This window comes from Myzus persicae, unplaced genomic scaffold (genome assembly GCF_001856785.1).
Source record: "Myzus persicae strain clone G006 unplaced genomic scaffold, MPER_G0061.0, whole genome shotgun sequence".
In the NCBI taxonomy this organism is placed as follows: domain Eukaryota; kingdom Metazoa; phylum Arthropoda; class Insecta; order Hemiptera; family Aphididae; genus Myzus; species Myzus persicae.
This window is the reverse complement of record NW_019103935.1, coordinates 102,141-118,278: the sequence shown is the minus strand read 5'-3', so window position 1 is coordinate 118,278 and position 16,138 is coordinate 102,141. Positions and strand designations below refer to the sequence as shown.

The 16,138-nt window shown below is 28.7% G+C and overlaps 3 protein-coding genes across 3 annotated transcripts; 1 reads left to right on the top strand and 2 right to left on the bottom strand.

Annotated features, from left to right (window-relative positions):
* Nucleotides 1–2,855: 2,855 nt before the first annotated feature.
* LOC111036618 (proteasome subunit beta type-5) lies at nucleotides 2,856–5,300 on the bottom strand. Its single transcript, XM_022318706.1, has 4 exons — nucleotides 5,012–5,300; nucleotides 3,432–3,827; nucleotides 3,160–3,364; nucleotides 2,856–3,079 (listed from the first exon to the last, which is right to left on the bottom strand). Exons 1-4 carry the CDS (start codon nucleotides 5,150–5,152, stop codon nucleotides 2,991–2,993), a joined length of 831 nt encoding a protein of 276 aa, XP_022174398.1. The 5' UTR covers nucleotides 5,153–5,300; the 3' UTR covers nucleotides 2,856–2,990.
* Nucleotides 5,301–5,563: 263 nt separating this feature from the next.
* LOC111036615 (60S ribosomal protein L15) lies at nucleotides 5,564–9,659 on the top strand. The gene is made up of 5 exons (XM_022318703.1): nucleotides 5,564–5,697; nucleotides 6,026–6,217; nucleotides 6,295–6,431; nucleotides 9,196–9,306; nucleotides 9,381–9,659. Exons 2-5 carry the CDS (start codon nucleotides 6,046–6,048, stop codon nucleotides 9,573–9,575), a joined length of 615 nt encoding a protein of 204 aa, XP_022174395.1. The 5' UTR covers nucleotides 5,564–5,697; nucleotides 6,026–6,045; the 3' UTR covers nucleotides 9,576–9,659.
* A 2,352-nt stretch (nucleotides 9,660–12,011) lies between these two features.
* Nucleotides 12,012–14,136, bottom strand: LOC111036614. The gene is made up of 7 exons (XM_022318702.1): nucleotides 13,733–14,136; nucleotides 13,533–13,656; nucleotides 13,298–13,471; nucleotides 12,866–13,216; nucleotides 12,540–12,808; nucleotides 12,229–12,447; nucleotides 12,012–12,175 (listed from the first exon to the last, which is right to left on the bottom strand). The coding sequence occupies exons 2-7, from the start codon at nucleotides 13,561–13,563 to the stop codon at nucleotides 12,122–12,124; spliced, it is 1,098 nt and encodes a 365-aa protein (XP_022174394.1). The 5' UTR covers nucleotides 13,564–13,656; nucleotides 13,733–14,136; the 3' UTR covers nucleotides 12,012–12,121.
* Nucleotides 14,137–16,138: the final 2,002 nt, after the last annotated feature.

Genomic DNA, 16,138 nt, shown 5'->3' with positions numbered 1-16,138 from the left:
AAAATCATAAATATTACCATTTCCAATTTTTTTCATATCAGAGTTTAGTGAGTATTTTGTTAAATTTTAGGGTATATCTACGTATTTATGATAGATTTATAGGTTGATTGGGCATAATATGATGATTCTCAGTCGAGTCAGTCGTAAATAAACAATATTATTTATTCAATCATACATATTGTCTTTACTCTCTCACCACGTATACTTTATTTTTAAACTTTCCTTCTACAAATCGGCAACACATGTATAACAATTGCAGGTACCTAGGTGCATACTAAAAAAGATTTTTATTATAATAAATATTAAATACAATAAAAATGTCTAAAAACGTATCGGCCTCTTAAGTTCCACCAAGGAAAGTCAATTATACGGAGTGGAGAAATCAGAAATGCGTTAATTAAGGATAATAGGGGGTGAGACATACTTAGAGAATCACTCTGTAAACAAGCTATACGTCTATACCTATAAGGCTATAACTACAGTTGTCTGTTCTGTTTTTACTTTTTAATATTACGTTAATACATTATTAGATACCTACCTACGTGCTGTAGCCGCCCATCATAATGAATATTATAATCTCGTCTCTCATTTCTTTTGTTCTTTTTGTTTCACGATTTGTACATTTTTAGTGTGGTGTTCTTAATAATAATAATATCGGCCTCGAAATGACGCCCCTTTGTTAGGTTAGTAACAAATGTATAGTACCTACCTATACATAGTGAGGTTATTGAAAACTGAAACACGTTCCCTATACTAAACAATTTACTTTTACTATCAATAATACGACAATCTATTGTACATTTTATTATATATTTATAACGCTTTTTCGCTATCCTATTGTAACTAGCATAATTTGCCATAAATCAGAATTATTGACTATTGATTTTTAAAATATTAATCACTTTCAATAAAGTATTTAAGTGTATAACAGGCATCTATTATAAATAGGTACAGAAAATATGGATCATAAATTTGCAGTGATTCATTTGAAGGAAATAACGGAGGAGTACTCTAACTCATTTTTACTTAGGTATAATCCTATTAATTTAAGTTGAGCACAAAGGCATTACCCACGGTTTTTTGGACTAAGTGCCAAAGATCCAATTTTAAGATTCTTGAAAAGCCAAGGGTGCTACAGCCTACAAATAGAAAATAAAATTAGGATTTTGGGAGTAGGTTTCTAAGTATTAGTGTACTTATTTGGTCTTCCCATAAATGTTGTGATGTATAGTATAGGCATAATCGCCCATCCAAGGTGGATTATGTTGTGCCCCAGGTCTACACACATCTATTCAATACTCGACCACTATAAGAACATAAGGTTACAACGGATAGGACGGTAGGTACAACCTTGGCTGGACTAGCTTACTTGAAAGGCCTATCATGAATTTTAGTTTAAAAGGCCCTCAAAATATAACCATATAGGTAAGTTAACTAGTAAAATTATTCAATGTTGTCTATTATTTATCTAATTGAAACAAACTTATACAATTTTCTATGCTTCGGTTTAACAGCTTGTATTCTCTTTTTCTTTTTTCATTACCACTTTTGAAATTTACTGATGTTTTTAAATGTATTGATTATAATGTATAAAATATAAGATAAGATAACGTACCTAATACCTATCTATATATGTATAAGTTAACAATTAAAACAGCGATGTATTTGTTCTAAAATAAAGTGATTTTATGTTAAACACAGTTATTTTGTAATAATATGATACACCATGGACATCACAAGTTTGCAAGTTCACAGGTATGAACAATATGCAATTAAATATAAGTAAATTATAAAATATCACAATCGCGCATCTACACTATTTGCCTGTCAATAATACTATTATAGGTTAAAACATATTACCCGGCTCTATAATTAGACATAATCAAATTCAGATTTGAAACTTCAAAAAGGAGCATATAACTAGACTATACACAAAATATAATTAAGTCTACAGTCATATACTCAGTCGAATTTTTTAAAGTGATGAATATACAACTTGTACATAAAGCATAATATACAAACTAATACTAACCGTAAATAATAAAAGAGTACAACGGACTGTCAACCAGTGGCATAAAAACACCTTAAGTCTCAAGGAATTTATTGATATAACTTTTATTTAAATTGGTCAGATCGTTCATGAGATTAGATTTTAGCAAATATTATGTTTGATACAGTAACATGTTTTTGTTCATTTGCACAAAATTACTATACAGCTGTACATTTTCAGGGGAGCGTCTAGAATCTAAACTTTAGATATTTACACTCAATAGTTTTTGTCCTTATACCTACTCAGTAATTTTTCATAGAAAATTTTAAATTACAAAAACTCAATCTAAAAATACAAATTTACAAAACCCAATTGAAATTCAGTTAATTATTGGCTGTACTTAAAATTGAATTTACAAAATAAGGATTATTTGAAAAAAAAAAACTATTTTAATGGTGAGGAATAGAATTTTTAAAATAATATGTATAGATATGACTAACTAGTTATAAGATATTATAGATTAATGCTCCCATAATACCATTATTGGTTTTTTTAAATTAAGAAATAATTTAACTAACATAGAATACTCCAGTTCAGTATACCCAACATTTTAATCAGTGGCGTAGCCAGGATTTTTTTTCGAGGGGGGCTGATCAATTTTTTACACAGCGGTGGTTTAGTTTTTGATCGAATACCATAGACCGTTAAAATAATTTTTTAATTTTATTAACATTTCGGAGGGGGCTGCAGCCCCCTCAGCCTCCCCCCTGGCTACGCCACTGATTTTAATCATACAAGTTATAATATTATACAATAAAATAATACAGTTAAAGCATTTTGTAAGAAAAATTGTTTTTTATTGTAATTATTAATCTTCATTGATAATTTATTTTTGAAAAATTAGAATACTTATAAAACAATCATATTTTTATGCTTGAATGCTTATGAACCATACAAATTATGTACTTATAATTAAAACATTTAGAAATCAAATATTAAATTATTTAGTTTCATTCTTTACTCTATCATATATTTCATCACAATCTTCGTTCTTTATATGTTTCCATCCATCTTTAGTGATGTGATACACTGGAATTTATTTTCAAATTATTTAGTTAGAAAATCAAATTATATATAATAGAAATATAATTTAAATTTAAAATTATTACCTCGAACAATGCCACCACTGTAAGCATCTCGATGAGTAGCATGGAAGATAGCTCTTTGACCAAGTTTTTGAGCTTCTTCATCAGTTAGATCCCATTTATAGCCAGAATCAAGAACACCAAATGCATATATTGACCCGGAACCTACCGAAAACACTTTACCTGGTGTTCTGGAACCATCATTGTCAATGTAAAATAGAGATGGACCCTAAAATTTTGTGGTTTTTTGTTTTAATTAATTTAATAAGCTTGTACATTTTAAAGTAGATAATTACGTTTTTATCATATCCCGCTAACATCATTCCAATAGATAATCCATATCCTTTATAGTAATAAATCATGTTTGACATAATTTTGGAAGCAGCTGTAACACTAATGCGTTCTTTGTTCCTTAACTCATGTAGTCTGCATTGTTTTGAGAGAACACGATCCCAGTAAACACAATCAGCTGCACCACCAGCTAATGTACCCAACATAAAATCATTGATTTCAACAATTTTCTTCATACATTGAGAACCAATATACTGTCCTCCAGTAGCACGAGAATCAACTGCTAACACTATGCCTCCTTGGTATAAAAATCCCAATGTTGTAGTACCATGGTGAAAGTTTAACTCAATTGGACGACCCATTGTGTCACGTGCAGTTATCATTCGCATGTTTTCAACAGGCTAGAAAATAAAGAAAAAATATATATTTCATATACCTAATTATACATATACATAGGATATAAACAATTTTAGATTTATAAATTATCAATTTCGGTATAATAATTTTTTTTAATAAATATTTGAATGTAAAATGCTTAGATAGTTTCAATAAATAATAGCCATTTTCTGGTTGTCAGTGTTTTGAAATTAGCAGAGAGCATTAATAATAAATATGGATTGTATAATTATAAAAATATTTATTTGCCAACATCAAAATATATATATTAATAACAGAATTATAAAATTGATTTACTCAGTAAATCTGTGGTGTGAATTAAAAAATAAATAAATCAAGAGAAAAGCTACCAATTTAAAAGGAACATGTATTATAATATATCCATACTCCATTTCATTTAAAATTATTAAATAGGTCTTGCGGGTTCTGTCACTGGACAGCCTCTCACCTCATAAATATTATTATCATGTAAATATTTTCCACCATATTTATTCTGTTTACTTATTGAACATACTATGCTAGAGATTGTAAATTTTCTATTTTAAATTTAAAAAAAAAATAGGTCTAAATAGTATGTAATACCTACACATAAAATAGTTCTTTAATTACTAAAAATAGATTTTTTAATTGTTATAGTTCATGTTGCCTTCTTTTTTTATAAGGATTCACATATAATATGAATCACAATCGGTTCTTACTTCTATATTGTTCAAATTTTATATCAGGAAAAACATTATCTACCTACATTTAAAGTTTAATAGTTAAGCTGAAAATAGTAAAATTTTAAATCAATTTATTTTATGATTGAATATTGTAAGGAATTGGTGACCATTTCCTGTTTTAAGGTTTATATGTATTGAAATACATCAAAATAGCATTATCATTTTATAAAATAAAATGTATTAATACATTTCTTCATTTTCTCCCACTGGTTTTTTTTTTTGTGTTTTGGAGGAACAATTAATTTTGATTCATACTTTATACAATTATAAAAATTATATTAATGAAAACAATTAAGTGTAGTTGCCACTTTATTGTACATAAACTTAAAGTACTATTATCTAAGCACAAATACATACCTAACACATTGAAATTAATAATTAATAACATACATAATATATTCTTAAGTAATATATAGTTTACATACTTAAGTCTCATTTATAACCAAATAACAATGATTGACACTTACGTTTCCAGGAAGTGAATACAAATTCATTTGGTTTACAGTATTGTCACTCCGGAAAGTTTCGAATGCTTCATTTTCTTCAACTTCGCATTTGCTTTTGAATAAAGTATCATCGGATAACCCACACAAAGATAACATTGCCATGATTGCTAATATTCAAAGTCAATTTTATTTTATAAATGTAGAGATGAGTTAAAAGTAATACTTAAAACTAACCAGTAACGTTTGTAGTTAAATAAAAAATAACTTTATTCTTTGTATCTCACTGTTAATTCTATTTTATTTTATGATAATGTAAAATATATTTGTTGATTTATCATTATCAAAAAGTATGCACATAACCTCACAAAATATTTGAAATGCAACGTTGTCTTTTTTTACACAAAATGTATTAAAAATTATTTCAAGAATTAAAGATTTTCAATCACTATTTAATTTATTATTTTTGAATTGAACTAATTTAGTAATAAGAAAATTATGAATTTAATTAAATAAGTTTTTATAATTATTCAAATCTATTTTCATGACATAATATTTCATAACCACAAATATCGGTTTTGCTTTGACACTTTGGCAACATTGCGCGTCCACACTTCAATCTTCATTCGTATTTCGTGTTGTTGTGGAACGGGCCAGATCCTGTTCCTTTTCTACAAATTTTCGGCGCACGTTTTGGTTACTCTATTTAGGTAAGTAATATTTTTTTATTCTTTTGAACTTATTTTTCTTTAATAATTTTTAATAAGTACCCCGTTTAGCTAATATTAATATTAATACTAACCTCTACCGTGTCGATTGATTCAAAAACTCTATTTGAACTATACATTTTTACTACGTGTGGTTTTCGAAACCTCACGTTTTTAACTTGAAATTTAATTCTACTTCTAAAGCTGTTCTTCAAAGTTTTTTCTGTAGTTTTTCGTTGCCGGTTTTTTGTAATTATCTTAATTTAACGAAAGTCTCTTCCCTTACAAAATTAGATCGAATATTTTTTGAGGTTATGTTATTCATTTGCAGGATTAGGTCGGTCTCCTAAGATGGGTGGTTATAAGTACGTGCAAGAAGTGTACCGGAAAAAGCAGAGCGATGTCTTACGTTATTTGTTGCGTATTCGCGTTTGGCAATACAGACAAATGACTCGCGTACACCGTGCGCCACGTCCAACTAGACCTGACAAAGCTAGACGGTTGGGATACAAAGCTAAACAAGGTAATGTTGATTTACCTTAAGCTTCAAGAATATTAAATGTTTTTTATACCACACATTTTTCCTTTTTATTTGAACAGGATTCTCCATATTCAGAGTGCGCATCAGGCGTGGTGGCCGCAAACGTCCAGTACCTAAGGGTGCTACTTATGGTAAGCCCAAAAGCCATGGAGTTAATGAATTGAAACCTAAACGTTGTTTGCAGTCTATTGCCGAGGTAAATTTTCGTCTATTTCAATATATGCTTTGCACACTTTTAACTAAGATTATGTGTTTACAATCATACAACCTAATTATCTAATTATACAATCTGTCTTTTTAAAATAATCATTCGCAGTACAGTAAGGCTGCTGTGGTAACATAAACATCCACACTTGTTTCTTTTGGTCACCGGTGGTTTAGGGTTTCCTTGTTTAACTGTTGAGGGATCCACCATTCTCTTTTTTCCTTCTTCCTTCTTGATGGCCACATTGCATCACCTCGTACAGTGTTTGCTAGTATTTGTACTCAAATAAAGAGTACTTTAAATTACTAGTTTACAAAAAATGTCTATTCCAAAAATAGAGCGAACAGAAGATTGTAGAACTCTAAAATGTGTTTTATTTAAAAATATTTAACTGATTTTCACTTCTAAATGTTTCTTTAACTTGAATTATTTTTTTCTTAAAGTTTGCATTACTTCTATTTTGATTATAAATCTTATTCCAATCAATATCTCTTATACACATGGTCTTTACAAATTATTTAACTTTATTATTTTTTGATTGTGAAACTTGAGGTTAAGATTTAAGATGTACATGAAAATGTAAGGTGATATTTAGTTATTTTTAGTATTATCTGTATATAATCTTATAATTGAATATAATATACATCAATTAATTCCTGATTTCGAAAGCTATTTTTGTGTTTTTATGATAAATGTTCCAATATTGGTGTAATTATAGGACGCCATTTTATAGTAGTTGAAGTTAAAAGCTGTAATGAATGTAAAAACTTCTATTTTATTCTTTAAATTAGGTTAATTACTAAGCTATATGATGCATTATGAACCATGCACCACTCCTAATTTTTAAAACTGAGGATATTATTAACTAATTCTGATAGCTTATGTTATTAACCTATTTTGACAATTTACTTCAAAATACTTAAATCTAATGATGACAAAATACACACTTCTAACTTCTGATGGTCTATGAAGGGTTAAACTTCCTTGGATGTCTGATAGATTAAGTTCTGTATATCTAATACATTTAAATTATTTATATGATGATTATGTACCATGCACCACTCCTTATTTTATTAGATGAGGATAATTTTCATATATCTGATTGATTCTATACATTTTAGTTTGTCCATAAGAAAATGGTTTCTTATGATGATTATGTACCATGCACCACTCCTTATTTCATTAGATGAGGATAAGTTTAATATACATCTGATGAAGTTGGTACATTTTAATTCACTGTGTAGTTGAACTCAAACTTTTTAATTATGTATTGGACATACTTATTATTTCAAATTTATACTTATAACTATAACACTTTGATGATGACAAATATGTGTTAATAACTACTGATCATTATGTGAAGGGTTAATCTTCCTTGGATGTCTGAAAACTAATTATTTAATAAATAACATGATGAATATTGGACGGGCATAGCACTTGAAGATAATGATAATAAAAAGTTTAAATGTATGTTCGTAGATTTTTAATCCACTGATGATAAATGTGTATAACTGCTGATGTTATTTTGTGAAGGGTTTATCTTCCTTGGATGTCTGAGGATTCATTTTATAATTGTATCGAACACTCTAATTTTTTAGATAAGAAAAAAATAACTAAAAAACATTTTATGCAAGTTCATTTATTTTGTAAACAATCTTATAAGTTTTATTTATTGTAAATTGTAATGGCTAATAATAGTGTGTGTGGTCTTCATGATGATAACTTGTGTTTTGTGAATAAATCACTGAATAATTATGTGGACAAAAATACATACTTTGTTCCCTTGGCTATCTGAAATTATACTTATATATTTGGTTAGCTTAACATACTAAATGCATTCAATTTATGATGATACTTTGTGTTTTGTTAATAACCACTGAATAATTTATGTGGACAAAAATACATTCTTGTTCCCTTGGCTATCTGAAATTTAGAAGTTAAATTTATGATAAATAGAAAAAATATGATGATACTTTGTGTTTTGTTAATAACCACTGAAATAATAATCATGTGGACAAAAATACATTTTTGTTCCCTTGGCTATCTGAAATTTAGTCTCAACTATAACAATAATTTTTGTAATTTAATTCAGAAATTGTATTTGTAGACTACGTTACCCCACATGGTACCTCACTGCACGGTGTTGATGCACCAATATTAGTTGTTGATTATGTTGATCTACATTATATATTGTATCTACAAATATCAAATAAAATTGTTTAATTAACTCATTGCTTAGCAAAATAAATGTGGCGTAACTTTTAATTCAATAGACATTTTTAAAAGTAAATGATTTGAAAACTATATGTACTTAATTTGCATCAAGAAAGAATCTTTGGCAGATATTTTCTACACGATTGGTGTTACGATAGATTATTCTGTGGGTAGGAGATAATGCAGATGTTGCCCAACAACAAAAAATTAGTTACTGCCTAGGTCCTTCTTGATCTTGAACAGAGTTAAAAGGTTTACTTTAAGCTATTAAATTGTTCCACTGAAATAATTTGTTGTAAAATATAAATCTTGTAAATTACAAAAATATGAAAGTTGCAATGATGATGATAAATTGTGTTTTGTTATATCGCTGAATAATTTCAATGTGGACAAAATACATTTTGTTCTCTTGGCTATCTGAATTGTACTTTTTAATTGATCAAGGAGAAGGAATATACTTATTTATTTGTATTATGGTAAACTATTTTAATTGTCTGTTAATGGTAATTTAATATCTAATTTTTTTTATTCTGTAATATAGGAAAGAGTTGGACGTCGCTGTGGAGGTCTCCGTGTCCTAAACTCTTACTGGGTAGGACAAGACTCAACTTTCAAATTCTACGAAGTTATCACTGTTGATACCGCACACCCAGTAAGTTTCTTATTGATTAAAAAATTAATAATTACTCCTTATTTATTAAAATTCCTATTTTCCTTTCTTTTTAGGCCATCCGTAGAGATGCCAAGATCAATTGGATCTGCAATGCAGTGCACAAGCACAGAGAATTGCGTGGAAAGACATCTGCTGGTCGCAAGTCCCGTGGTCTTGGAAAAGGTCATGGTTTCTCACAGACAACTGGTGGATCAAGAAAGGCATGTTGGAAACGCAAGAACACCTTGCAACTTCACAGAAAACGATAAATCCATTTTTATTATATTATGCTCTTTTGTATTGCGTTTATAAGGCAACATTATATGTTAATAAAATGGTGTTTTATCTTAAATTTTCATTCGTCTTTTTTAGTTACATGGTTTTTTTTATATTTCAATTTTTCAGCTTGTGATGAGTAAATTATTTCAGTATAAAATTTAACTTGTAACCCTTAAAAATTAAAATACCATTAATGAATTGACAATTACAAACATTATGTTTGATACTCGGCCAATTTATTATCTTATGTTAACAAGACAAAATTGGTTCTGCTAAATGCAAATGTGCTATGTTGTATGTGTGTTAGGCTGAGAACGAATGCGAGCTATGTTGTGCAGTTGTATTTTGTTCTTTAACAAATTTTAACTACCTGGTTCAATTATATTTTATAAACATTATTTTTGGATTATTTTGTATTAGAACTTAAGAAGAGATTTGTTCGACAAACCATATTGTGGTAACGTTTCAATAATATTTGATATCTACTTGGTGAAACAGATTGAAAAAAATGAGGCTTCAATGATTTATTCAAAAAATCTTATTGGTACAATTGATAAAGTTGTGGTGAGGTAAGAGGTTACTTGGTGGAAAAAATTTTGGAATACTCAATTGAATAAACTAAATGTTCATAGAGGTATTCAAATTTTACTTGAAGAAGTAATGGTTATATTATGGTATATAATTTTTTGAGAAGTAGTTTGTGCTACTATGTTCCTGCTAATTTATTTTTTTGGAGCTCCTCACTATACCATATTCCAGTGGTTTTCAACCTTTTTTGGTTCCTGGCATATTACACATCACAAGTTTTCACGGTAGACTTGCGCGCTTGATAACCACGGCAACTTCGCCAGAGGCAATAGTTTTCGCCACACGCCTATACATGTATGACATTTCTCGCGGCACACTGGTTAAGAACCACTGCCATATTGTATTAAAGATTAAAATATAGCGAAGTATTAATTTTTGTAGGTACAACTTACAAAATTGTTTTGCCATACAGAAGGCATTATAATTTGATTTATGTAGTCAAAATTTACTTCAGAGACATGTATATTCTATTGTAAATTTTTGTCGAATAGAAGTATTTTGTAAGTAATCTTTATTTATGTTAGAACAATAATTACATGTTGGGTTTTTAAAATAAGTTTGTTGATGTTCTTGAAGTATTTGAAAAAGTTAATAAGACCGTTTTATTATTATTAAATGGTAACTTATTGTTTGAGAATCATGCAATTATTTTTTTTTAAAGAGCTTGCTGACTACGTGTGAGTCCCGGGAGTCCTCCCATCATAGCTGTATCATCTGCATAGGAGTATAGACTACCTTCAATTTAAAGATTAGACAGGTCTGTGACACATGATATAAATGGGGATAATAAAACTATTATGTTCACCTCCTTAAGATACTCCTAAGGACAATGTCCTTAAGCTTTTTACATAGTATATTTCGACTTGGTGGGTTCTGTTTTCTAAATAAGATTCAAATAATTTTTGGTTTTTAATATCAATTTGATCTAGATGGTTAATTTATTTATTGGGACATATTGAGTTGAAATAAGTCCACGACTTAAGAATAAACTGCATGTTTTTTTTTAGAATCCATTGAGTATAGAACTGAAGCACCTGGAGTATATTGTCCTTTTCTGAATCCAAATTGAGTTTGAGGTAGAATTTGATTTGATTTTAGATAATTAGCAAGTCTTAATTTAATTACTCTTTAAAATATTATAATTAAGGTTGTCAAGAGAATTATTGGTCTATAACTTTCTGTTTTGTTTGGATAACCTTATTTAAATATTGCTGTCATTATCGCTATTTTGAAGCTGTCTGATATTATTCCTGTATTTATTATGTTCTTTATTCTATTTACTAATGGTTCTTAGGCCTTGTTATCTGGTAAATTAATCATGTCTGTAGAAATATTATCATGAAAAAAAGGTTAGGTTAATAATTCAGTCAATATTAATTATGAAGTTTTTTAATAGAGGGTTCAAATTTAAAGTGTTTAAAATTGCTTAAATAATAAACAAAATGATAAATAAAAACAGATTTGGTATATTTTTTCAGAATAGTTCTGAATTAAAAATTCTTGAATATTTTTTTAATGATGTTTTGCAGTCAATTGCTTAATTAAGTAATTAAGTAATTGTGGCTTAATCGGACAGGTTGGTGCTTTTGGATACCTTAAATAAGCTTAATATCTATCTTTTAAACGTAAAATGAGACATAATAATCAACACATAAAATAATGTAATTGTGTATTCTATTTATTCATTTTTTAATCTTTGGCCCACTTAACACAGCATACATGTATGAATATAATTGAAAACAAATACCTAATACCCAAGAAATAAGTATAAGTAACTCAATTATATAATAAAGCTCACTTGATGAACATTAATAATAATTTCATAAATTTGAATATATCAATATAAATAAATATTAAATAATGGTAATAACTAATATTATATCACAGAAAATATCAAAATTAAGTTTACAATAAATTGTGCTTAATGAAATGGTAACTTTCAACACGTTTAAACTAGCAATGATTTAGGAAAAAGATTCATTTTAATGTAGTCATCGACAACCTGCAAACAAATATTGGTTAATAACATTCTTAGCATATTCAATTTACACTAACCTGTTTCAGTAATTCAACTGTGATTGTTGGATGTTTTAATGTAAAACCAGAATTATTCATAAATTTACTGCCATTCATTTGGATACGATAACCGTTCAAGTGATCTTTGTGAATAAATGGAGACAAAGGAGTGTTATGAACATCAGATTTTGAACATGCTTCGGCCCAAGGTACTGAATGTTTGTCATTTGCTTCGGAAGCAATAACATCAAGATCATTCTTAAACAAAACATTAAAATAATTAATCAGAAATAAAACATCTAGATAATAATGATGGTACTTTGAAATAGAAATAATAATAGTTAACATACTCTACATAAAGATGAAAGAACCGAGCCCAGAAACTCGTGTTTAACTCCAAACAATGAGGACACAATTTCAGCTATCATATTCTGTGTAGTTTGACCACTGTCGACTAAATTGTAAGTTTCCCCAACAGCTTCTGGTAATTTTAACAAATACCATACAGCTCTACAAAAGTCTTCAACATGTATTGTGTTACAAGAGGTACTGCCTTTCCACAGTATTCGAACAGGCTCTTCCAGTCCTCGATACAAAGAACCAATCGCAATAGTTGGTGCTACAATTCAAATTTGATTTAATACTTATACTCAATATTCCATGGACATAGACATACTTAGCCCAGTTCTGTCACCTATGCCATACACAATAGCTGGCCGGACAATCGTATAATTTAAATTCGGAATGGTTTTAATTTGTTTTTCAACTTCATATTTGTACTTAGCGATGGATGTGAGGGGTATTACTTTATCATCTTCTTTAATTGGTCCTTTGTGGTTGGCAGTCAACTGACCTGATGACACTTCAACATAACGTTTTATACCAAACTTGGCAGCAGTACGAGCACAGTTCATGCTGAGTTTATAGACTCCCTCTTCATAGATGGTGTCTGGTAAATCAACACGAGTTTCTCCGGCACAATTGATAGCATAATCAAAGAAACCTTCAAAAACATTCTCGCAGGAAACTAAAAAAATGAATGTCAAAAATATATTAATTAATATTTTTGTTGATAAAAGTAAATACCTATGATAAATGACAAGTTTACATTGATTTATCAAATTAGCACTGAGAAATTCTACTATGGGAGATTCAAAGGCTGCCTTGTGGTCGTCATTGAGCCAAGCAATTTGGGGTGGCACTTTGTCAACTACTCTCACGGCCGAAGCTAGATCGTTGTCCACCAAATACTTGACCAGGTGACGGCCAATAAAACCACAGCCTGAAACCGTGCAAAAAACAATTTTAACAAAATACTTAAAAGAAAAAACGATATAAATTACCTCCCAAAATCAGTACTCTGTCTTTTGACATGCTGGACGTTTAATGCTACAACTGTTGCTGTAGCGGCGGACAAAACGATTGTTTTAAATCAATATATCCTCAGACACTTCCTGTGACCAAACACTGCAACAGATATTATTTAATAAACACATGCGTTAGTCATAATTACGATGAATAATATAGAAATAGAAATTCGTACGTGGCGTAGAGGTGGCCGTCAATGATGATCGCATAGTTGTGTCATCTTCCGCCTTCCGGCAAGTCGTGTGTAAAGGAAATGGTCACTGATACGCGCGTTCAGAATAATAATAAATTATTTATTATTTATTATTATTATTATTATTATTATTATAAAACTGGCATCCCGTCATAATATTTTATTATCGTATGATATAATATGAGGTACCTACATTCAAATACTAAATTATCATTATCATAATTTGTAATTCGTAGTTGTGTTGTTTGCGATGAGTGTAATATTAAACACACTTTATAGATACATAAAACATAAATATGTATTTAAGTCATGTCTATGACAATTGACAAATGGGTCCATAAGTATGTCCCCAGTTGTGTCGAACGTTCCCAAAAAGACGATAAATCAAATGATATATTATTAATTATTATTAATTATTATTGTTATCAAGTATCAAATTCATTATGCAATGTCGTGCGACAGGTGGTGGTGCGGTGGTAATAATAATACTATTATCAATTCTGTAATCTATGATCGCATTTCCTACATTCATGATAGCTGTAGTGATAGGTATATAATAATATAATATATTTTAGATTATCGTTTAAAGCATAAACATAATATGAAATTGGGCCATTGGATACCTACTTGTCTTTGGCTTGATGATTAGGGTAGTGGTGGATACAATATTGAATATATATATTCTTAAACCACAGAATTGTATTGGCCATTGGACAAAATATCCAGGGATAAATAACCAATGCATATATATAGGATAAAATGTATAAATAAAAACAAAAATTTAAGATATTTTGACTTCAATATTTTGTCCTAGATTCTCACAGAATAAGTGAAGCCTATAGGTTTAGATCAGGTAGTACTATAGTATATGGTAAGATATATACCTGTAAAATATTCAATACATATATCTAGGTTATAAACTACACTGAAATAAGTGTAAATACTAATAAATATGAGGTGTATAATGTATATAAAATACAAATACCTAAAAAGACTGATAATTTATTTTTCAAGCAAACCTAGGGTGTCACTCGGCGTCCCGGCGTATAATATAGGCAAAATAGGTACGTATTAAACTTGGTGTGGTAAAATGAGGACGGCGTTTGGATTGTTGCCGTGATAATAAATATTTAATTTTGTCTAAAATGTACATTTTAGTCCCAAATTAATGTGAAAACAAACTTACGCTCAAACATCGACTCTTCCAATGAACACTAGCTGTACCATACCTAGGGTACATACCGTATAAATGCAGACATGCAGTACCGTCGAACAAACAGCTATTATCTTCATGTCGTTCCTAACTGAAACTTGAAAGTAAAGAAAGATTTTATGAAAATAACCTGAACGTATATGTGAATAAATTTTATATTATATACAGCTTAACAATTTGTCGGACTTGATGTAAAATGTATTCCTTGAAATTATTACAATTGTTAATCGTCTCCAAGGTTAGGTTAGGATGTCAGATATTTTAATATGATACATCTATAGACCTTATACTCAGTTTGTAATCATAAGTTTCTTTTATACTTTCATTGCATTAAGTAAATAATAATAAATTATATTGTGTTTTCGAAGAATAATTCATTATTGTATTGAATTAGGTACCTACATGCTGGGTTTTAAATCAAAAGGAAATATGTTGATTAAAATTTCAATTTCACATATACTTACCAATGTTTGTTTTTTTCTGATTTCAATTTAAAATAATATATTGAATAATGAATATTGATGTTATAATTTTATGATTTTTATATACTGATTTAGTTGTATTACGATTTTTGATTAGATTTTGAACATCATTTTCCTTTTTTTTAAGAACCTAACCTAACCTTTGGTTTTACCAATTACGAGGATCCTACATTAATTGCATGCACTATCTCCACCTTACAAACACACAACATAGTAATTTATGTCTTATGTACAATAAATTGCTGAATAATTCATTTAACTTTATTATGGTTAATATTAGAATGAATTAATCCTGTATTCAATTTAAAATAATGAATATTATTTAGTGAGTCTTATAAGTTATTTTTTACATACATTCATATTTTTAAATTTGTCTATAGGTTAAATTACTTTAATTTTAAAATTAAACATACAAAGTTAAATGAATTATTTATTGCAGTGGTTCTCAAACTGTGGAATGCAAAAACTACTTGTTGGTACATGGAAAGCCTTAAGTAACACTGATTCAGATATTTCATCGCTAATATCAAATCTACAAATCCATAGTTCTCATTGAAAATTTTTATTTAATTCATATTTAATTCGTACTAATAAATAAAGAATAATTATATTATAGTATTTTACTGCATTTTTATTTAAAATAAATGTATTTAACATACTATGTAAAGTTTGTATCTTTCTATTTTTAATCAT